The sequence below is a fragment of the Macaca nemestrina genome, chromosome 11 (assembly GCF_043159975.1).
Source record: "Macaca nemestrina isolate mMacNem1 chromosome 11, mMacNem.hap1, whole genome shotgun sequence".
NCBI classification, from domain to species: Eukaryota; Metazoa; Chordata; class Mammalia; order Primates; family Cercopithecidae; genus Macaca; species Macaca nemestrina.
The window spans coordinates 93,805,584-93,822,330 of record NC_092135.1 but is presented as its reverse complement, the minus strand read 5'-3'; the positions used below and the strand labels follow the sequence as shown (position 1 = coordinate 93,822,330).

At 37.0% G+C, this 16,747-nt stretch overlaps 1 protein-coding gene across 3 annotated transcripts in view; it reads left to right on the top strand.

Moving 5' to 3' along the window:
- The window catches only part of LOC105468290 (dynein axonemal heavy chain 7), a 340,382-nt gene that overhangs the window by 33,546 nt on the left and 290,089 nt on the right, over positions 1 to 16,747 (top strand). For all 3 annotated transcript variants that reach the window (XM_071073104.1, XM_071073106.1, XM_071073105.1), the window contains 4 exons: positions 4,515 to 4,602; positions 5,623 to 5,803; positions 8,066 to 8,141; positions 13,268 to 13,393. In XM_071073104.1, coding sequence (XP_070929205.1) covers positions 4,515 to 4,602; positions 5,623 to 5,803; positions 8,066 to 8,141; positions 13,268 to 13,393 — 471 coding nt within the window. The remainder of the gene's footprint in view (positions 1 to 4,514; positions 4,603 to 5,622; positions 5,804 to 8,065; positions 8,142 to 13,267; positions 13,394 to 16,747) is intronic.

Sequence of the window (16,747 nt, the reverse complement as noted above, 5' to 3'; positions counted from 1 at the left end):
TGGCTAGGCTGTGGGTGTTTGTGGAGGCTGTGATGAGGCTTTGCTAAGGACAGGGACACCAGGTGGGCTAGTCCTTAGGTCCCTAGGAGGTGCATGGCAGCACTGGCAGGGGATGTGGTATGACTCATGGAGGGTAGTATCTGGGTCCCAGGAGGGGTGTGTGGGTGCTGGCAATGGTGGCAGTGGGCCAGGTGGACTGGTCCTTGGTTTCCTGGGTGGCATGCATGGACACTGGCAGTGTTGAGCCCTGGGAAGGCAGTCCTTAGGTCTCTAGGCAGAGCATGTGGGCACTAGTAGGCAAGGAGATCTGCTCTTTGGGACCCAGACAGGTTGCACAGATGCCTGCAATAGTGAAGGCAGGTTGGTCCTTGAGTGCTAGAGTGGATCACACCCAGAGTATTGGCCAGCTTGAAAGGTCCAGGGTGGGGCAGGTGGGCACTGGCAGTGTCAGCAGTGGGGTGGGCAGGCTGGTCCCTGGACCCTGAGGTGGGACACACAGTGGCCCTGCTGATAAGGGGGCAGGGTCATTGTTGGTGGCAGTGGCCCCAGGTAGACTGCTTTTAGGCTCTGGGGAGTACACACTTTGGTTCCCAGTACCCTGGGGGAAGCCTCCTTGATGTGCTGGACTGCCTCTTCCTTGGGTAGTAGGACACTGCATGAACTTGGGTGCTGGTGCTATGGCTGCCCACTGGGTTCAGCCGATGCCATGCTATTGTAGCCCTCTGGGTGGATGTAGGGGGATGTCAGTGGGGCCTTAAGAATGTGGAGGCCAGGCACGATGGCTCATGCCTGTAATCCCAGAACTTTGAGAGGCCAAGGCAGGCAGATCACCTGAGGTCAGGAGTTCGAGACCAGCCTGGCTAACATGGTAAAACCCTGTCCCTACTAAAAATACAAAAAAATTAGCTGGGCATGGTGGTGGGCACCTGTAGTCCCAGCTGCTTGGGAGGCTGAGGCAGGAGAATTGCTTGAACTTGGGAGGTGGAGGTTTCAGTGAGCTGAGATCACGCCATTGCACTCCAGCCTGGGCAACAAGAGTGAAACTCTGTCTGGGAAAAAAAAAAAAAAAAGAATGTAGAGATGTAGGTACTATTGTGCCCTGGGCAGGGTGTAATCCTGTGGTGTTGGCTGTGCTCTCAAAATGGTGCAGTGCTATAGCAGATTGGGTTTCAGAAATGGGATTTAGCCCGAGTTCCCTCTCTGGAACAATGCAGTTGTGGGTGCTCCATGCAGCACCCTATACTAGGCTCAGGGATCCTGAGAGCCAACAGGCTTTTCTGTGTCTAGGACTGCAGGTTTCTTTGGTGGAAATGTGGACAGCTGGGAAATATCTCACTTACATTTTTCCTGCAATGGAGCATTCCTCCTGGCTGTGGGCTGAACTGGCCTACTGCCTTACTTTCCTCTCTACATTGCCATCTTGAGCTTTCCATGTCTCAGAGGGTCCCTATTTTTTCTCTGCTGGATTCCAGTGTTCTCCCCTAGATGCTCTACTTGATGTGTGCTTATGTACTTGCTGTTTTGGTTCTTCTTTATAGAGAAGACAGGCACTGGGTGCCTCTCTTCAGCTACTTCACACAATCATCCTTAAGAGCAGTTTGGCAGTAAACATGACAGTCTTCTGTCATCCTCTCTTCTCCTTTGTTCATTCAGTTTTCTTCCTCCAACAAATCCAAAGTGCCTTAAAGGTGGTGGAAAGACCCATCAGACTTAATACAGTAGAAGGTGATGCAACAGTGGTTGCAGGTTATATCAATGGTTTTTGAAAAGAAAAAGTTTTACATTTTGTTAAGATATAATTTATCAATTTTCCTTTTGTTGTTCATACTTTTGGAGTTATATAAGAGTCTTTTCCTAATACAAATTCTCAAAGATTTCCTCCTATATTTTCTTCTGGAAGCCTTATAGGTTTTTTTGAGATGGAGTCTTGCTTTGTCACCCAGGCTGGAGTGCAGTGGCGTGATCTTGGCTCACTGCAACCTCCGCCTCCCAGGTTCAAGCATTTTCCTACCTCAGCCTCTTAAGTACCTGGGATTAAGGGTGTGCACTCCCACAACCAGCTAATTTTTGTATTTTTAGTAGAGATGGGATTTTCCCATGTTGGTCAGGCTGGTCTCAAACTCCTGACCTTGGGTGATCCACTTGCCTTGGCCTCCCAAAGTGCTGGGATTACAGGCATGAGCCACTGTGCCTGGCTTAAGTTTTTAAAAATAATTTTAACTCTTGCATTTACATGCATGATGCATTTCAACTTCATTTTTGTCTATGGTGTGAGGTATGGTTTGAGGTTCAATGTTTTTGGCATATAAATGTTCAAATGTTTCAACCCCTAATCCCTTGAATTACCTTGGCATACTTGTGGAAAATAATTTGACCATATATGAGGGGCTATTTTTGTTCCATTGATCTATATGTTTATTTTTACACCAGTACCATACTTGTCTTGATTACTTTAGCTTCATAGTAAGTTTTGAAATTAGATAGTTTAAGCCCTCAAAATTTATTCTTCTTTTTCAAAATTGTTTTGAGTGTTTTAGGTCTTTTGCATTTCTATGTACAATTAGGCATCAGCTTGTCAGAGTTTGTAAAGGAAAAATGCTTACGGGGATTTAGAAAGCATTGCATTGAGTCTATGAATCAATTTTTGGAGAATTGCCATTTCAATAATATTGAGTTGCCTAGTCCATGAACATGTTATTTCTCTCCACTTATTTAGATCTTCAGTTGCTCTCAGCGCTTTTTACATATTTATGTGTAGAAATCTTACCCTTCTTTTTAAAATTGTAATCCCACTAAAAAATTTTATTGTGAATGAAATTATTGAATTTTATTTTCTGGTTAGTCTTTGCCAGTATATAGAAAAATCAATTGATTTTTGCTTGTTGACCTTACATTTTGAGACCTTACTAAACTTATTTTAGAGCTTTTAAAAGTTCCTTAGAATTTCCTATACATACGATCATGCCGTATGCAAGTAAAACAATTTTACATCTTCATTTCCAACTTGGATGCTTTTCTTTTTATATTCTTTTTGCACTTATTAGGTCCTCTGATATATTATTGAAAATAATTGGTGAGAGTGGAATTCTTAGTCTAAGGGAGAAAGCATTCAGATTTTCACATTAATGTGAAATGTTAGTTGTAGGTTTTTAAGACACTTTGTGGAGAAAAGGAACTCTTGTACACTCTTGATGGGAATGTAAATTAGTACAGCCATTATGGAAAACTGTACAAATATTCGTCAAAAAACTAATAATAGAATTACCATATGATTTAGCAATCTCATTTTTGGGTAGTTACCCAAAAGATTTGAAATTAGTATGTTCAAGAGATATCTGCATGCCCATGTTCATTTCAACACTGTTTATAATAGCTGAGTTATGTAATCAACCTGACTGTCCATCTGCAGATGAATGAATCTGCAGATGTTTGTAGTTAGAATATCAACCGTTTTCTCTCCATATACTAAATACTTTGAGGATTTCTACTACTTTCATACTTGCATTCTCTCACTTAACAAACATTTATTGAGCACTAGCTATGTATTGAATTAAACTGAGACATTACCCAAAGCCTTGACTCTTTTATCTTGTCCATATAATTGAAAAGAATATGTACAATTCACAAAACACTGGATTCCTGGATTTGCAAAAGATAAATAAGTTAGAAGATCTCTTCTGGGTACCCACTTTGGTAGGGTATCTCAGATATACTCAATAAACCTCTAGTCTTCCCTCACTGGGCAGTTAGTGGGAAGGTGTGTTTAGTTATACAGCATCAGTGACCTGTATCTATCTTAGATGAAGTTGAGATCCAGAGAATGATACGGTCAATTATAAAGAGGTAGAGCTATCCCAGAACAACTTATTTTTCTGAAAATGTGAACTATGCCTTTCTGCCCAGTGTAGCCCCAGAGCATGTCACAAAATGTGGCTCATCTTTGGCATATATTTTGAATTGAATTATAGTTAGAAACAGTATTGTGTTATATGAACACATACCCAATAATAAATACATAGGCACATAAGAGCTTCCATGTCACTGATTGCTAACTTGTATGTCTATAGAAATCTGAGAAATGGCCTTTTGAAGAATGTGTCTGTGTCTTCTGCAAAACTGTGTTTGAAGTACTTTTCATCAGTGCTCTTTTTAAAACTCATATTTATAAATAACCATACATATTTTAGGAATAATGCAAGAGTGTTCCTTTATAAGTTCAAAGAAGAGAGAGCTCGATTCTTGAGTAATGAGGAAGAATAAGTAAAGGCCAGTGAGAAGGGTGTGATTTCTGAATAGGTCTTGCAAATAACTTCCAATATAATTATCTCTCTATGAATAAAGTATTTGGAGAGGAATATAGCACCAAACAAATATGTATACTGTTTGTAAAATGTTCAACAATTCATTTTTCCTTATGATTTAATAGAAAATAGTCCTGGTGTTCTTATATCCATTGTTTTATGTTCTAACTATCCCTTATCTACTTTTGAATAGTATGTTTATCGTTTTCTTAGGCAACAAGGTGCTGACTTAGACTCAGCTGTCCCTGATGGAAGTACAATTCCAAAACCGACCACTTCTGCTATAGAGAAAGACATCTTGGTAACAGGCCATTTCTTTTGTCAGTATAATTGAAAATGAAAGAAACACTTGAAGATAATTTTATACTTTTGAGAACACTCTGTGCTCCTCCTTTGTGAAACTCTGTGGACATAGGAATAAATACAGAGTCCTATAAAAAGGCTCTGTGGGATTTATAGAATAAATCATTTTCTTCCTTGCTACCTAAGACCACAGTTTAAAAAAATTTCAAGTCTATCTGCTCTCCATATTAAAGCCAGCCTCAGTCATGTATAGCTTCATGTGCCTTAATTTTTTTCTGAGAAATTATCCTATAATAATTATATAATGTATATTTTACAAGGCATATTAACTTACTTTAGAAATAGTAATTATTCAAGTATTTTAAATACATAATAATTTTAAAAAATGTAAATATCAAAGACTTAACACTACTAATTAAAAGATATTTTGACATTTAAATTTTTTCTAATAAGTGATATGTAAAAATTTGTGAACATATATTGAAGTTAAATGTTCGTTATTATAGAAATAATGACTTGTTTTAAAATGAATATTTTATGAACATATCCAATAGCAGCTATAAAATTATAGTATGGAATATTAGTAGGCCAGTTGGAAATGTCCTAAATCCTATTGTATAATATTTCTGGAGTGAATATATAGAGATATTGATTTGCTTAGAGCTTTTAAGATCTCTTCTGATAATAATAAAAGGACAAAAACTAACAACACATTTAAAAAATTTACAAAACACTAATTCAGCATGGACTCTGTTAAGTACATCATATATTTGGTAATATAACTTGGTGTTTTACAGTATAGTTATAAACTGAGATAAGAGTTTTAGTTGTCATGAAAATACATATTTGTAACATTTAGGAGATATCAAATAATGCCTGTGTGAATTGTACCAAATACTTTTTTATCCTTTATAAATACTTTGTTCTCCTAAAACTTGAATTTTGCTCAGTAGTTTTATTTTTGATAAACATACTTCTTTTGTTATACATTTACATTTTTCTTATCTTTTTTTTGTAGAGATATTACTATTATATTCACCATGGAATTGATACAGACCATGTAGCCCCGATGGAAGATTCTTGGCTAGAACATGTACTGGGTTTAGTTCCACAACATCTGAAAGTCTTCACTGACAGCATAGCTACATTATCTGATGAAATGAGAGAGGATTATCTTCTTAGTGTAAAGAAATCCATAGGTAAATTGGTATTATGCTTTGATTTTTAATTTGAATATGTCTCATTAAAGATAATTTTTGTATGTTTTGTATTAAAAATTAATACCTATACTTGAAACTATTCACAATATTATAATTATGCCATTTCTTACATTGCTATTACTTAAGATCTTAGGCAAATTCATTAATGAGGTATTACAAAAAAAATTCTATTTCTATTTGTAGGGATATATCCCCACCACAAAGGATAGCACTGAAGAAAATTATAAAGTATTAATTTCAAGCCCTCAAGATATTTTGGGAGCATCTAATTTATGCAAGGCATTAGGCATTTAGGAGATAGCCTCTCCCTTTAAGATGGTCTCTTCATTCCAGGATCTTTTGGTGTAGACATGAGACAAGACATACATATTTAAATAATTACTTAAAAGTGTAAGCATTAACAATGAACATTAATATTACTGATGTCATAAATTAGAATGTGATTAATACTAAGTTGTTGCAGTAGACCAAAGGCTGACAAACTATAGCTCACAGGCAAATCTGGCCACTGCCTGTTTTCATAAATAAAGTTTTATTGGAACATAGCCACACTAATTCATTTGCATGTTGTCTATGAATCTGGCTGCTTTTGAGCTACAAGAGCAAAATTGAGAAGTTGTGACAGAGGCCTTGTAGCCCACAAAGTTGAAAATAGTTACAGTCTAACCCTTTACATAAATAATTTGTTGACCCATGGTACAGACAAATAGATCCTAAGACTGACTGATTATCGGAACCATTTTAAAAATACTGACTTCTGGCCCCAACTGAATTAAAATCCCTGGAGGCAGAGCCTTGGAATCTGTACTTCTTAAAAAGCGTCTCCAGTTGGTTGTGATAGTAAACATAGTATGACAGATACTGTGTTCAAAGTTGGAGAAATAATAATGCTTTGGAGTAATGTGGGGGACCCTTCTTGGTGGAGGACATTCATTGTATTTGTGACTTCTATGGAGTATCCTGGTAATATAAAAAGAAAGAGCCTAATCCCTGCCCTCAGAGTTCATAGTGTAATGAGGGAGATAGACAAATAACTAAATAATACAGCAAAGTAGTAAGTCCAAAGAGGAGAGAAACAGAAGATAAGGAGGTAACAGAAGGTAAGGGAAGAAACAGAAGGTAAGGGAGAAGAGGTCATCTCTGACTTGTGAGGAAGGACTCTGGAGGAACCTAAACTAAGTCTTGAAGGATGAGCAACAGTCTAGCAGGGAACATGCTTGGCCATGATAGCAGATGTGCATGAGAGCCTCTTTGGGGCTTGTCAGTTCTGAAGCTAAAGCATAGGCTGCATTTGGGGAAGGGCACAGAATCTGAAGGGCCTTATGTGCCTTTTTAGAGCACTTAAAGGTAAAGGAGAGTCTCGGAAGGAGTGTGGGGAAGGGGGTCATACATATGATTTGCATATTAGAGCATCTTGAAAGACAGGCAGAAGAATTCGAATTAAATGTGAATTAAAGACCGTAGAAGACAGAAGCGAGGTAGCTGACTTTACTGATTTTATAACAAGACTGTTTTATGCTCTTCTGCAGCTTAAAAGAGAAACAAAGCAATACTGTTGTTCCTTGGTATCCATAGGAGATTGGTTCCAGGACCCTCCCCTCCCCAGCAGATACCAAAATCTGCAGATGCTCAAGTCCCTGTTATAAAATGGCATAGTATTTGCATATAACCTATGTACATCCTCCCATATGCTTTAAATCATCTCCAGATTTCTTATACCACCTCATACAGTGTACATGCTATGTAAGTCATTGTTGCACGGTATATTTTTGTGTCATTTTTTATTGTTGTCTGTTATTTTTTCTGAATATTTTTGATTCATGGTTGGTTGAATCCATGGGTGCAGAACCTGCAGATACAGAGGGCCAACTGTACGTACCTTTTCTCAGTGAATAGAACTACTACTACTACTACCCTGTATTGTTGACCTTCAATTCAACAAGAATATTTCTGATGGAATAGCTATAAGGGAAAATGTAACATTAGGAGCAAGTATTCCTTTCAAATGAAAGAGGAGGGACACATTCTGTTAAGAAAGGGAACATATATCCTCAAAGACACAGACATGATACATTTTCTTGTAAGATTTTAAAATTTTTCTTCCGTTCATAGATGCTCATTATTAAGCAACTTTAATATAATTTAAACAGTTAATTTTAATAGAACTAGCATTGCAATTGCTTGGAAATATACTACAGTTAATATAAGGTTATCTATCAGAATTTTAAAATTTTCTTTTAGTTGATTTCGTTTTAAAAGATCCTCGAGAGAAAGAAGATGATAAGAAGACAGATGAACTTCCAGCCCATCGTGCTGAGTAAGTGATCAGATTCCTCTAAGATGTTGATTATGTGACCATTTCTGTATATGTTTATATATTTATACACCGATTGTATTTTCTTGAATGTATGTTTATAATTTATATATAAATAAATGTGTGTGTATGTATATATTTCATATACAGGCATGCCTCATCTTATTGCACTTTGCTTTATTGCACTTCACAGCTACTGTGTTTTTTGCAAATAGGAGGTTTGTGAGGTTTTTTTGGAGCTGAAGGTCTTTGTCAGGCAAGTCTATTGGCATCATTTTTCTAACAGCCTGTGCTCACTTTGTGTCTCTCTGTCAGTTTTGGTAATTCTTACAATATTTTAAGCTTTTTCCATTATTATTATATCTGTTATGGTGATCTGTGATCGATAATCTTTGATGTTACTGTTATAATTGTCTTGGAAAGCCACAAACTGCACCCATGTAAGATGGCAAATGATGTCAGTAAATGTTGTGTGTGTTCTGACTCCTCCACCAACCAGTCACTCCCCCATTTCTCTTCCTCTCCTAAGGCCTCCCTAATTCCCTGAGACAGAACAATATTGAAATTAGGCCAAGTAACCCACGATGGCCTCTGAGTCGCACATCTGTCACTTTAAATCAAAAGCTAGAAATGATTAAGCTTAGTGAGGAAGACATGTTGAAAGCCAAAATAGGCCAAAGCTATGCCTCTTGTACCAGGTAGCCAGGTTGTGAATGCAAAGGAAATTAAAAGTGCTACTCCAGTGAACACATGACCGACAAGAAAGTGAAACAGCCTTATTGCTGATATGGAGGAAATGGTCTGGAAGAAGATCAAACCAGCCATGACATTTCCTTAAGCCAGAACCTAATCCAGAGCAACGCCCTAACTCTCTTCAGTTCTGTGAAGGCTGAGAAAGGTAAGGAAGCTGCAGAAGAAATGTTTGAAGGTAACAGAGGTTGCTTCATGAGGTTTAAGAAAAGAAGCTATCTCCATAATGGAGCAAGGGTTGAAAAATTAACTGTTGGGTTCTGCGTTAGGCTGTTCTTGTGTTGCTATAAAGAGGTATCTGAGACTGGGTGATTTATAAAGAAAAGAGGTTTAATTGGCTCACAGTTGTTCGGGTTTTACAGGAAGTATGGTGCTGGCACCTGCTTGACATCTGGGGAGGCCTTGGGAAGCTTACAATCATGGCAGAAGGCAAAGTGGGATCACATGGTGAGAGCAAGATCAACAAAGAGTGAGAGGGAAGATGCCACACACTTTTAAACACCCAGATCTCGTGAGAACTCACTATTGCGAGGACAGTGCCAAGAGGATGATGCTAAACCATTCATGTGAAACCTGTCCCCATGACCCAGTTACCTCCCAACAGGCCCCACCTCCAACATTGGTGATTACATTTCAACATGAGATTTGGAGGGTATATACAAACTACAGCAGGGACTGTGCTGGTACCTGGGTGTTGGGATCAATTGTTCCCCAAACCTCAGCATCACACAGTATGCCCGTGTAACAAACCTGCACTTATACCCCCTGAATCTAAAATAAAAGTTGAAATTATAGAAAAAATTTTGAAAGGCTATATCTACTATAGTGATTTCTCTGAGGGATCTTGGCAAAGAGAATTGAAAACTTTCTGGAAGAGATTCACTGTTGTAGATGCCGTAAAGAACATTTGTGATTCATACAAGGTGGTAAAAAAATCAACATGAGCAGAAGTTTGGAGGAAGTTCAACCCTTATGGATGACTTTGAGTGGCTCAAGACTTCAGTGGAGGAAGTCTGCAGATGTGTTGGAAGACAGAGAACAAGAATGAGAAGTGGAGCCTGAAGATGTGACTGAATTGCTGCCATCTCATGATAAAACTTGAACAGATGAGGAGTTGCTTCTTATGGATGAATAAAAAAAGTGGTTTCTTAAGATGGATTCTACTCCTGGTGAAGATGCTGTGAACACTGAAATGACAACAAAGGGTTTAGAATGTTATGTAAGCTTACTTGATAAGGCAGCATCAGAGTTTGAGAGGATTGATTCCAGTTTTGAAAGAAGTTCTAGTTGGGTGCAATGCTTTCGAATATCATTGAATGCTACAGAGAAATCTTTCATGAAGAGAAGAGTCAATTGATTATGTGGCAGATGTCATTGCTGTCTTATTTTTTAAAAATTGTCACAGCTTGGTTAGTTAGAAGCCATTAAGACCCTCCACCAGCAAAAAGATTATGACTCGCAAAAGACAGATGATTGTTAGTATTTTGTGGCAATAAAGTATTTTAAAATTAAAGTGTATACTTTTTTTTTTTTTTTTTTGAGACATGGTCTCACTCTGTTGCCCAGGCTGGAGTGCAGTGGTGTGATCTTGGCTCACTGCAACCTCTGCCTCTGGGGTTCAAGCGATTCTACTGCCTCAGTCTTCTGAGTAGCTGGTATTACAGGTGTGCACCACCACGCCCAGCTAATTTTTGTATTTTTAGAAGAGACTGGGTTTAACCATGTTGGCCAGGCTTATCTCGAACTCCTGACCTCAAGTGATTCACCTGCCTCAGCCTCCCACAGTGCTGGGATTACAGGTGTGAGCCACCACTCCTGGCTTATTTTTGCATTTGTAATTTTCTTGAGATAAAGTTTCTCTGTTTCCCAGGTTGGAGTGCAGTGGCATGATCACAGTTCAGTGCAGCCTTAACCTCCCAGGCCCAAGTGATCCTCCCACATCAGTTTCCCAAGTAGTTGGGATCATAAGCGCATATCACTATGCCCAGCTAATTTAATTTTTTTTTTTTTAAGAGATGCAATCTCCCTATGTTGCTCAGGCTGGTCTTGAACTCCTGGGCTCAAGAAATCCTCCCACCTTGGCCTCCCAAAGTGCTGGGATTACAGGTGTGAGCCACTGTGCCTGGCCCTACATTTTGTTTTAAAGATACAATGCCATTGCCTGCTTAATAGACTACAATATAGCATAAACATAAGTTTTATATGCACTGGAAAACCAAAAATTTGTGTGATGTACTTAATTGCAATATTTGCCTTATGGGGGTGGTCTTGAACCAAACCTGCAATATCTCCATTGTAAGCCTCTATACAACTACTTGTTCTTATGCTCTTTGTTTATTTATGTATTTAAGCCTAATGTTACATTTGTGAGTTGATGGATCAATAGGTAGATGACTAGACATAGACAGATGGAAACTAAGATGGTTAAAACGTGAGTACTTGGTGGAAAGAATATGATATAGGTTTTTTTAATCCCCATAGCAACTAGCATAGACTTCAGATATGGTAGGGGCATAAAAGTTTGATTTTTGGGAACATTGGGAACATTGCAGAATATATATATTTATAGAACATATTTCAATTTGTTATATGGATGGAAATATAGAACACATAATGGGAATATCTCCTTGCTGTATATTTTCTCTAATAATAATTAACATGTAGGAATAAATCTCTTAAATAGTTTGAAGGATTGAACTTATATGATTAAATAACTACTTCAGTTTTATTTTCTTTTATATCATTTAAAAATGCCTGTAAGTGCAGTGGCTCACACCTGTAATTCCAGCACTTTAGGAGGCTGAGAAGAGCAGATCACTTGAGGTCAGGAGTTTGAGACCAGTTCTGGCCAACGTGGTGAAACCCTGTCTCTACTGAAAATACAGAAGTTAGCCGGGCATGGTGGCGCGTGCTTGTAATCCCAGCTACTCAGGAGGCTGAGGCAAGAGAATTGCTTGAACCCAGGAAGTGGAGGTTACAGTGAGCTGAGATTGTGCCACTGCACTCCAGCCTGGGTGACAGAGTGAGATTCCATCTCAAAAAATAATAAATAAAATTAAAAAAATTTTAAAAGCCCCAAATTATTTCCCATTCCACACATACACACACAAAAAGTTATGTACCCATTTTTCCATATCCTCTATGGAGAAAACTTTTCTCCTGGGAAAGACAAAAATCATCCTTTATAATTGCAAAGGCAATACAGTCACTCACACATGAAAAATTGAATTAAACTTACTACATACACATAAAATATAAATGTTTAAATATGTTCTGAAAGATGAAGATGGCACAATTCAATATATAAAAGATGATTATTAAAGTCTTAAGAGTTACAGAATACAGTTGATCTTTAACACGGGGGTAAGGGCCACTGAGCCCCTATACCACATGTAAGTTTTGACTTCCCCAAAGATTAACTATTAATAACCTACTGTTCACTGGAAGCCTTACTGATAACATAAACAGCCAATTAACACATATTTTATGTGTTATATGTATTATATACTTAATTCTTACAATAAAATAAGCTAGAGAAAAGAAAATTTTATTAAGAAAATCATAAGAAAGAGAAAATGTGTTTACTATTCATAAAGTAGAAGTGGATCATCTTAAAGGTCTTCGTCCTTGTAATCTTTCCATGGTGGTAGTGATAGAGGAGGAGGAGGAGGAGGGGAAGAAGGAGGGAAAGAAGGAGGGGGAGCAGCAGGAGGGAAAGGGAGAGGGAGATTGGTCTTGCTGTAGGGGGAGCGGGTGGTAGAAGTGGAAGAAAATCCACATGTAAGTGAATGTGCACAGTTCAAACCTGTGTTATTCAAGGGTTAACTGTAAATGTGTCTTCAAATAAGAATATTAGTGTTTGTGATTTGTAAATGATGTTTACATATTAACGGGGGTAAAGTTCAAGGGGATTTCTATAGGAAGGTTGGACTATATCCTTAAAATGTTTTAAAAATAAAAATAAAGGAGGAATTTTAAAAATAAATAAAGGGAAAATTTTAATGTATGTCCTGAAATTAGTAAAGAATATTTGAAGATGTTTATGAGAGATAGCTGGCTGCTGTTTTCATTTGTTCATTGTAAATTATTTGTGGATTCAATAAGATCAAGTATTTGGGGATAAAAATTAGTTACCTTTTGTATTAAAGATTTAAATCTAATTTCAGAATCATTAATTTTTATAGTCAAATTGCACTAAACCATAAAACATATGATCTTTATATATTTTAAAACATAATTGCTTGTTTTGTTATTATCATGAGGGATACAGCACATATTTTATTAAAATTAAACCATTATTACCCAAAATGTACAGTTACTATAAAAATACTTTCTTTTGACTTTGAAATAATGTAACTGAATATTTTCTTCATTTTCAGAATGGAAATTCTGCCAAAACCTTGGAGGAAATCTTTTTTAGCTGCAAGCAGTTATATTAAGGATCACTTAAATGCAATGAACCCCACAATGCTGGCTGTACTAGATTTGTGGCACAGCAATTTTAAGTGAGTATATGTAGCCTTACAGAGGTTTTTAAAATATAGAGGGAAGTTGTTTTACTATGTCTTAATTATTTCTTTTACTATTTTAACTGCAAAGTAAAACATTACCATTTTAACGTAAGTATTCAAACATGGTTTTAAATAAACAACATAGTATATAGAGCAAAAAGTGAACATTGCTTTTCTAAAATGTTAAAATTTTTAATGTTTTGAGTACATAGTAGATGTATATATTTATAGGGTACATGAGATATTTTGGGAGAGGCATGCAATGAGGAATAATCACACTATGGAAAGTTTGGTGTCCGTCCCCTCAAGCATTTTTCCTTTGTGTTACAAACAATCCAGTTATACTCATTTAGTTATTTTTAAATGTACAATTAAAATATTATTGACTATAGTCCTCCTGTTGTGCTATCAAATACTAGGTCTCATTCATTCTAACTATATATTTTCTTGTACCCATTAACCCAATTCTGCTGTTAATGGACTCCGATGCATTCTTTGCCATGTCAATTGTGTTTTTCAACTCCAGAATTTCTGCTTTATTTGTTTTAATTATTTCGATCTCTTTGTTAAATTTATCTTATAGAATTCTGAATTCCTTTTCTGTGTTATCTTGAATTACTTTGAATTCCAAGGACATTCATTTTGCTTCAGTTTCTGATACTATGAATAATGCATCAGGAAATAACGTTGTACATGTGTTACTATTCACTGGTCCCTCTGTTTACATGGGATAGAGTCACAAAAGTGGGTATCTAGATCATAGCATATTTATGTTTTTATTTTAGTATATTTTGCCGGATTTTTTCCCAGAAATGTTTGATACTTTACATTTTTACCAACAGTAAATGAGAACTTCTTTCCCTAAAATTCTAACTGTGTATTACACTATTTGTCAATCAATATAAAATGCTATATCACCATTACTTCCATTTTCCTTTGCTAGACTACTAGGGAATTTGAACATCTTTTTATGTATTTGTTAGTTATTTGAATTTTTGAATTCTCTACTTATATCTTTGTCAATGTTTTGTTGGTTCTTCCTCTTTTCTTATCAATTTGATAACCTCTTAGAATAATAGAGGTTTTACTTCTGTGTCTAGTACCTGAAACAAATAAAACAACTGCTAAAACTCAGGTTTATAATTTGTCCGTTGACTGAGTTTATAGTTTCCTTTGACACTTAATTTTTTTCCTGTCATCTTTGAATCTCTTTCTGTACAAGTACAGTGGGTGACTCTGTGGTATGTACTTATATTTGGTGAGAGGAATCCCAACTCTATTTTTTATACTCTTCTTGTCTATTTTTTAAACATTTACTTTTCCTTATTAGGTTTTAGCCTATTTTATTTAATTCAAAAGAAAGATGGAAAGACAGAAAAATTGTCGATGTTCTGATTGGAATATATTAAGTTTTTATATTAATTTTAGAAAATATACATGTGTCATTAAATTAAGAAGCACTTTGAGGCTGGGTGTTGTGGCCCACGCCTGTACTCCTAGCACATTGGGAAGACGAGGCGGGTGGATCACAAGGTCAGGAGTTCAAGACCAGCCTGCCCAAGATGGTGAAACCTCGTCTCTACTAGAAATACAAAAATTAGCTAGGTGTGGTGGCAGGTGCCTGTAATCCCAGCTACTCGGGAGGCTGAGGCAGGAGAATTGCTTGAACCAGAAGGCAGAGGTCGCAGTGAGCCGAGATCGCTGAGATCACGCCACTGCACTCCAGCTTGGGTGACACAGTGAGACTCCAACTCAAAAAAAAAAAAAAAAAAAAAAAAAAGCACTTTTGCTCATATCCTACGTATCTTTCAATATTCAATCTTGTGTATATATGTCAGTAAGAGTTTGTACTTTTTATGTAGATTTTCGGTTTACAGAATTCCCTCTCATTTCTTCTTTATAGCAGAATTTCTTTATAAATTTTGAGTGATTCCCTTTTGGGAGGAAAACTTGGGCATGAAGTTTCACTCCAGTGCCTTACTAGGAAGCTCTGCGTCCTCCATGTGGGTCAATTATTTGAGTTTATTTTTCCCTCCCCTCTTCATTTTCAGTTGCACACTGTGGACCTCTCTGAACTTACAGACTTGGCTTACTTTGCTGAATGAACCCAGGTCTGCAGAATGTGATGGGATTATACAGGGTTTCTAACACGTATTCTGACCTTCTACATACTTCAGGGGCCTCTGGTGACTTCAGAGAATGGGCTAGGATCCTTAAAACTGGCTTTAGCTTTCAGAATACATACTTCTAGGAAATACATTCTTCCATCTTTCCATTGTACAGTATGGATTTCTTTGTCTGCTTAATTTGACTTATACTAAGTAGGTAGAGTCTACTTCATTGCCCCATGTTTTTTTCATTTCTTTTCTTTTGAATACTGGAGCTCAAATACCTCTTCCAGCTGACAACGCCCATGATCTAATTTTGCTTGCAGTCATGAGGTCATGTGTATCACTTTCACAAATTATGTTTCCATACATTAGTACATTTCATTTTCAAAACACCACCACAAGTTGTTTTCTTTTATATTCATTTTCACAACACACTGAGCTGGACACTGAAGGATGCGACTCCATGACCTACTATTGTCCATAAAATGCTAGACTTAGTCTGTTAGATGATTTCAGGAGGCAAGAGATAAGAAAATGAAAAGGGGGAAGAAAAAGTAACAAAGCTGAAATTTAAAAAACAATAAAAAGTGTATGTGTCCAAAATTAGGCTCCAGGTTGTGGTGACAGAGATGTTAGCAGCAACTGAAGCAAACTTCAAGGCATCCATGATAAAGACAAATGGGAAAGAAGCCTTGCAGTCTGTGGGTGAAAAGAAAGCTCCACAAGCTCCTATGTTGCCCTCGAAAGCCTAGGTTGTTTTTATTCTGTGTGTGAGTATTAAGAGTGGGGGAACAGTCAACAAGGGCTGCCTCTCAGAGTAGTAGGCAGCATTGAATATGAAGGGCATGCTTCCCGTGGCAGTCATTTACCCTGAATCTCAGCAGACCTTGAAAATATATGACATCTCTATGTGTGGCAGTGGGTCGGGGAATGTTAATGCAAAAACTTGTCTGAGTGACTCTAAAACGCATGAGTTTGGAAACTTGATAAGATGCTCTCTAGAAAAGATGTTGAAATTCATGTTACTGGTATTTACACTTACAGAACCCCCTTAATGTCATAGATAGGCTTTGAAATGCAGTCATACCCTACACAACAAATATTTTTGGTTGTAAAATAGTGCATATATGAAGATCACAAGAGAATGTAGAAATTACAGTGTAATATAAATCATCATAGTTGAATGTGTCTAAGAAAGTTAAAGTGTCTAAGAAAGTTAAGCTCATTTTAAAAGATG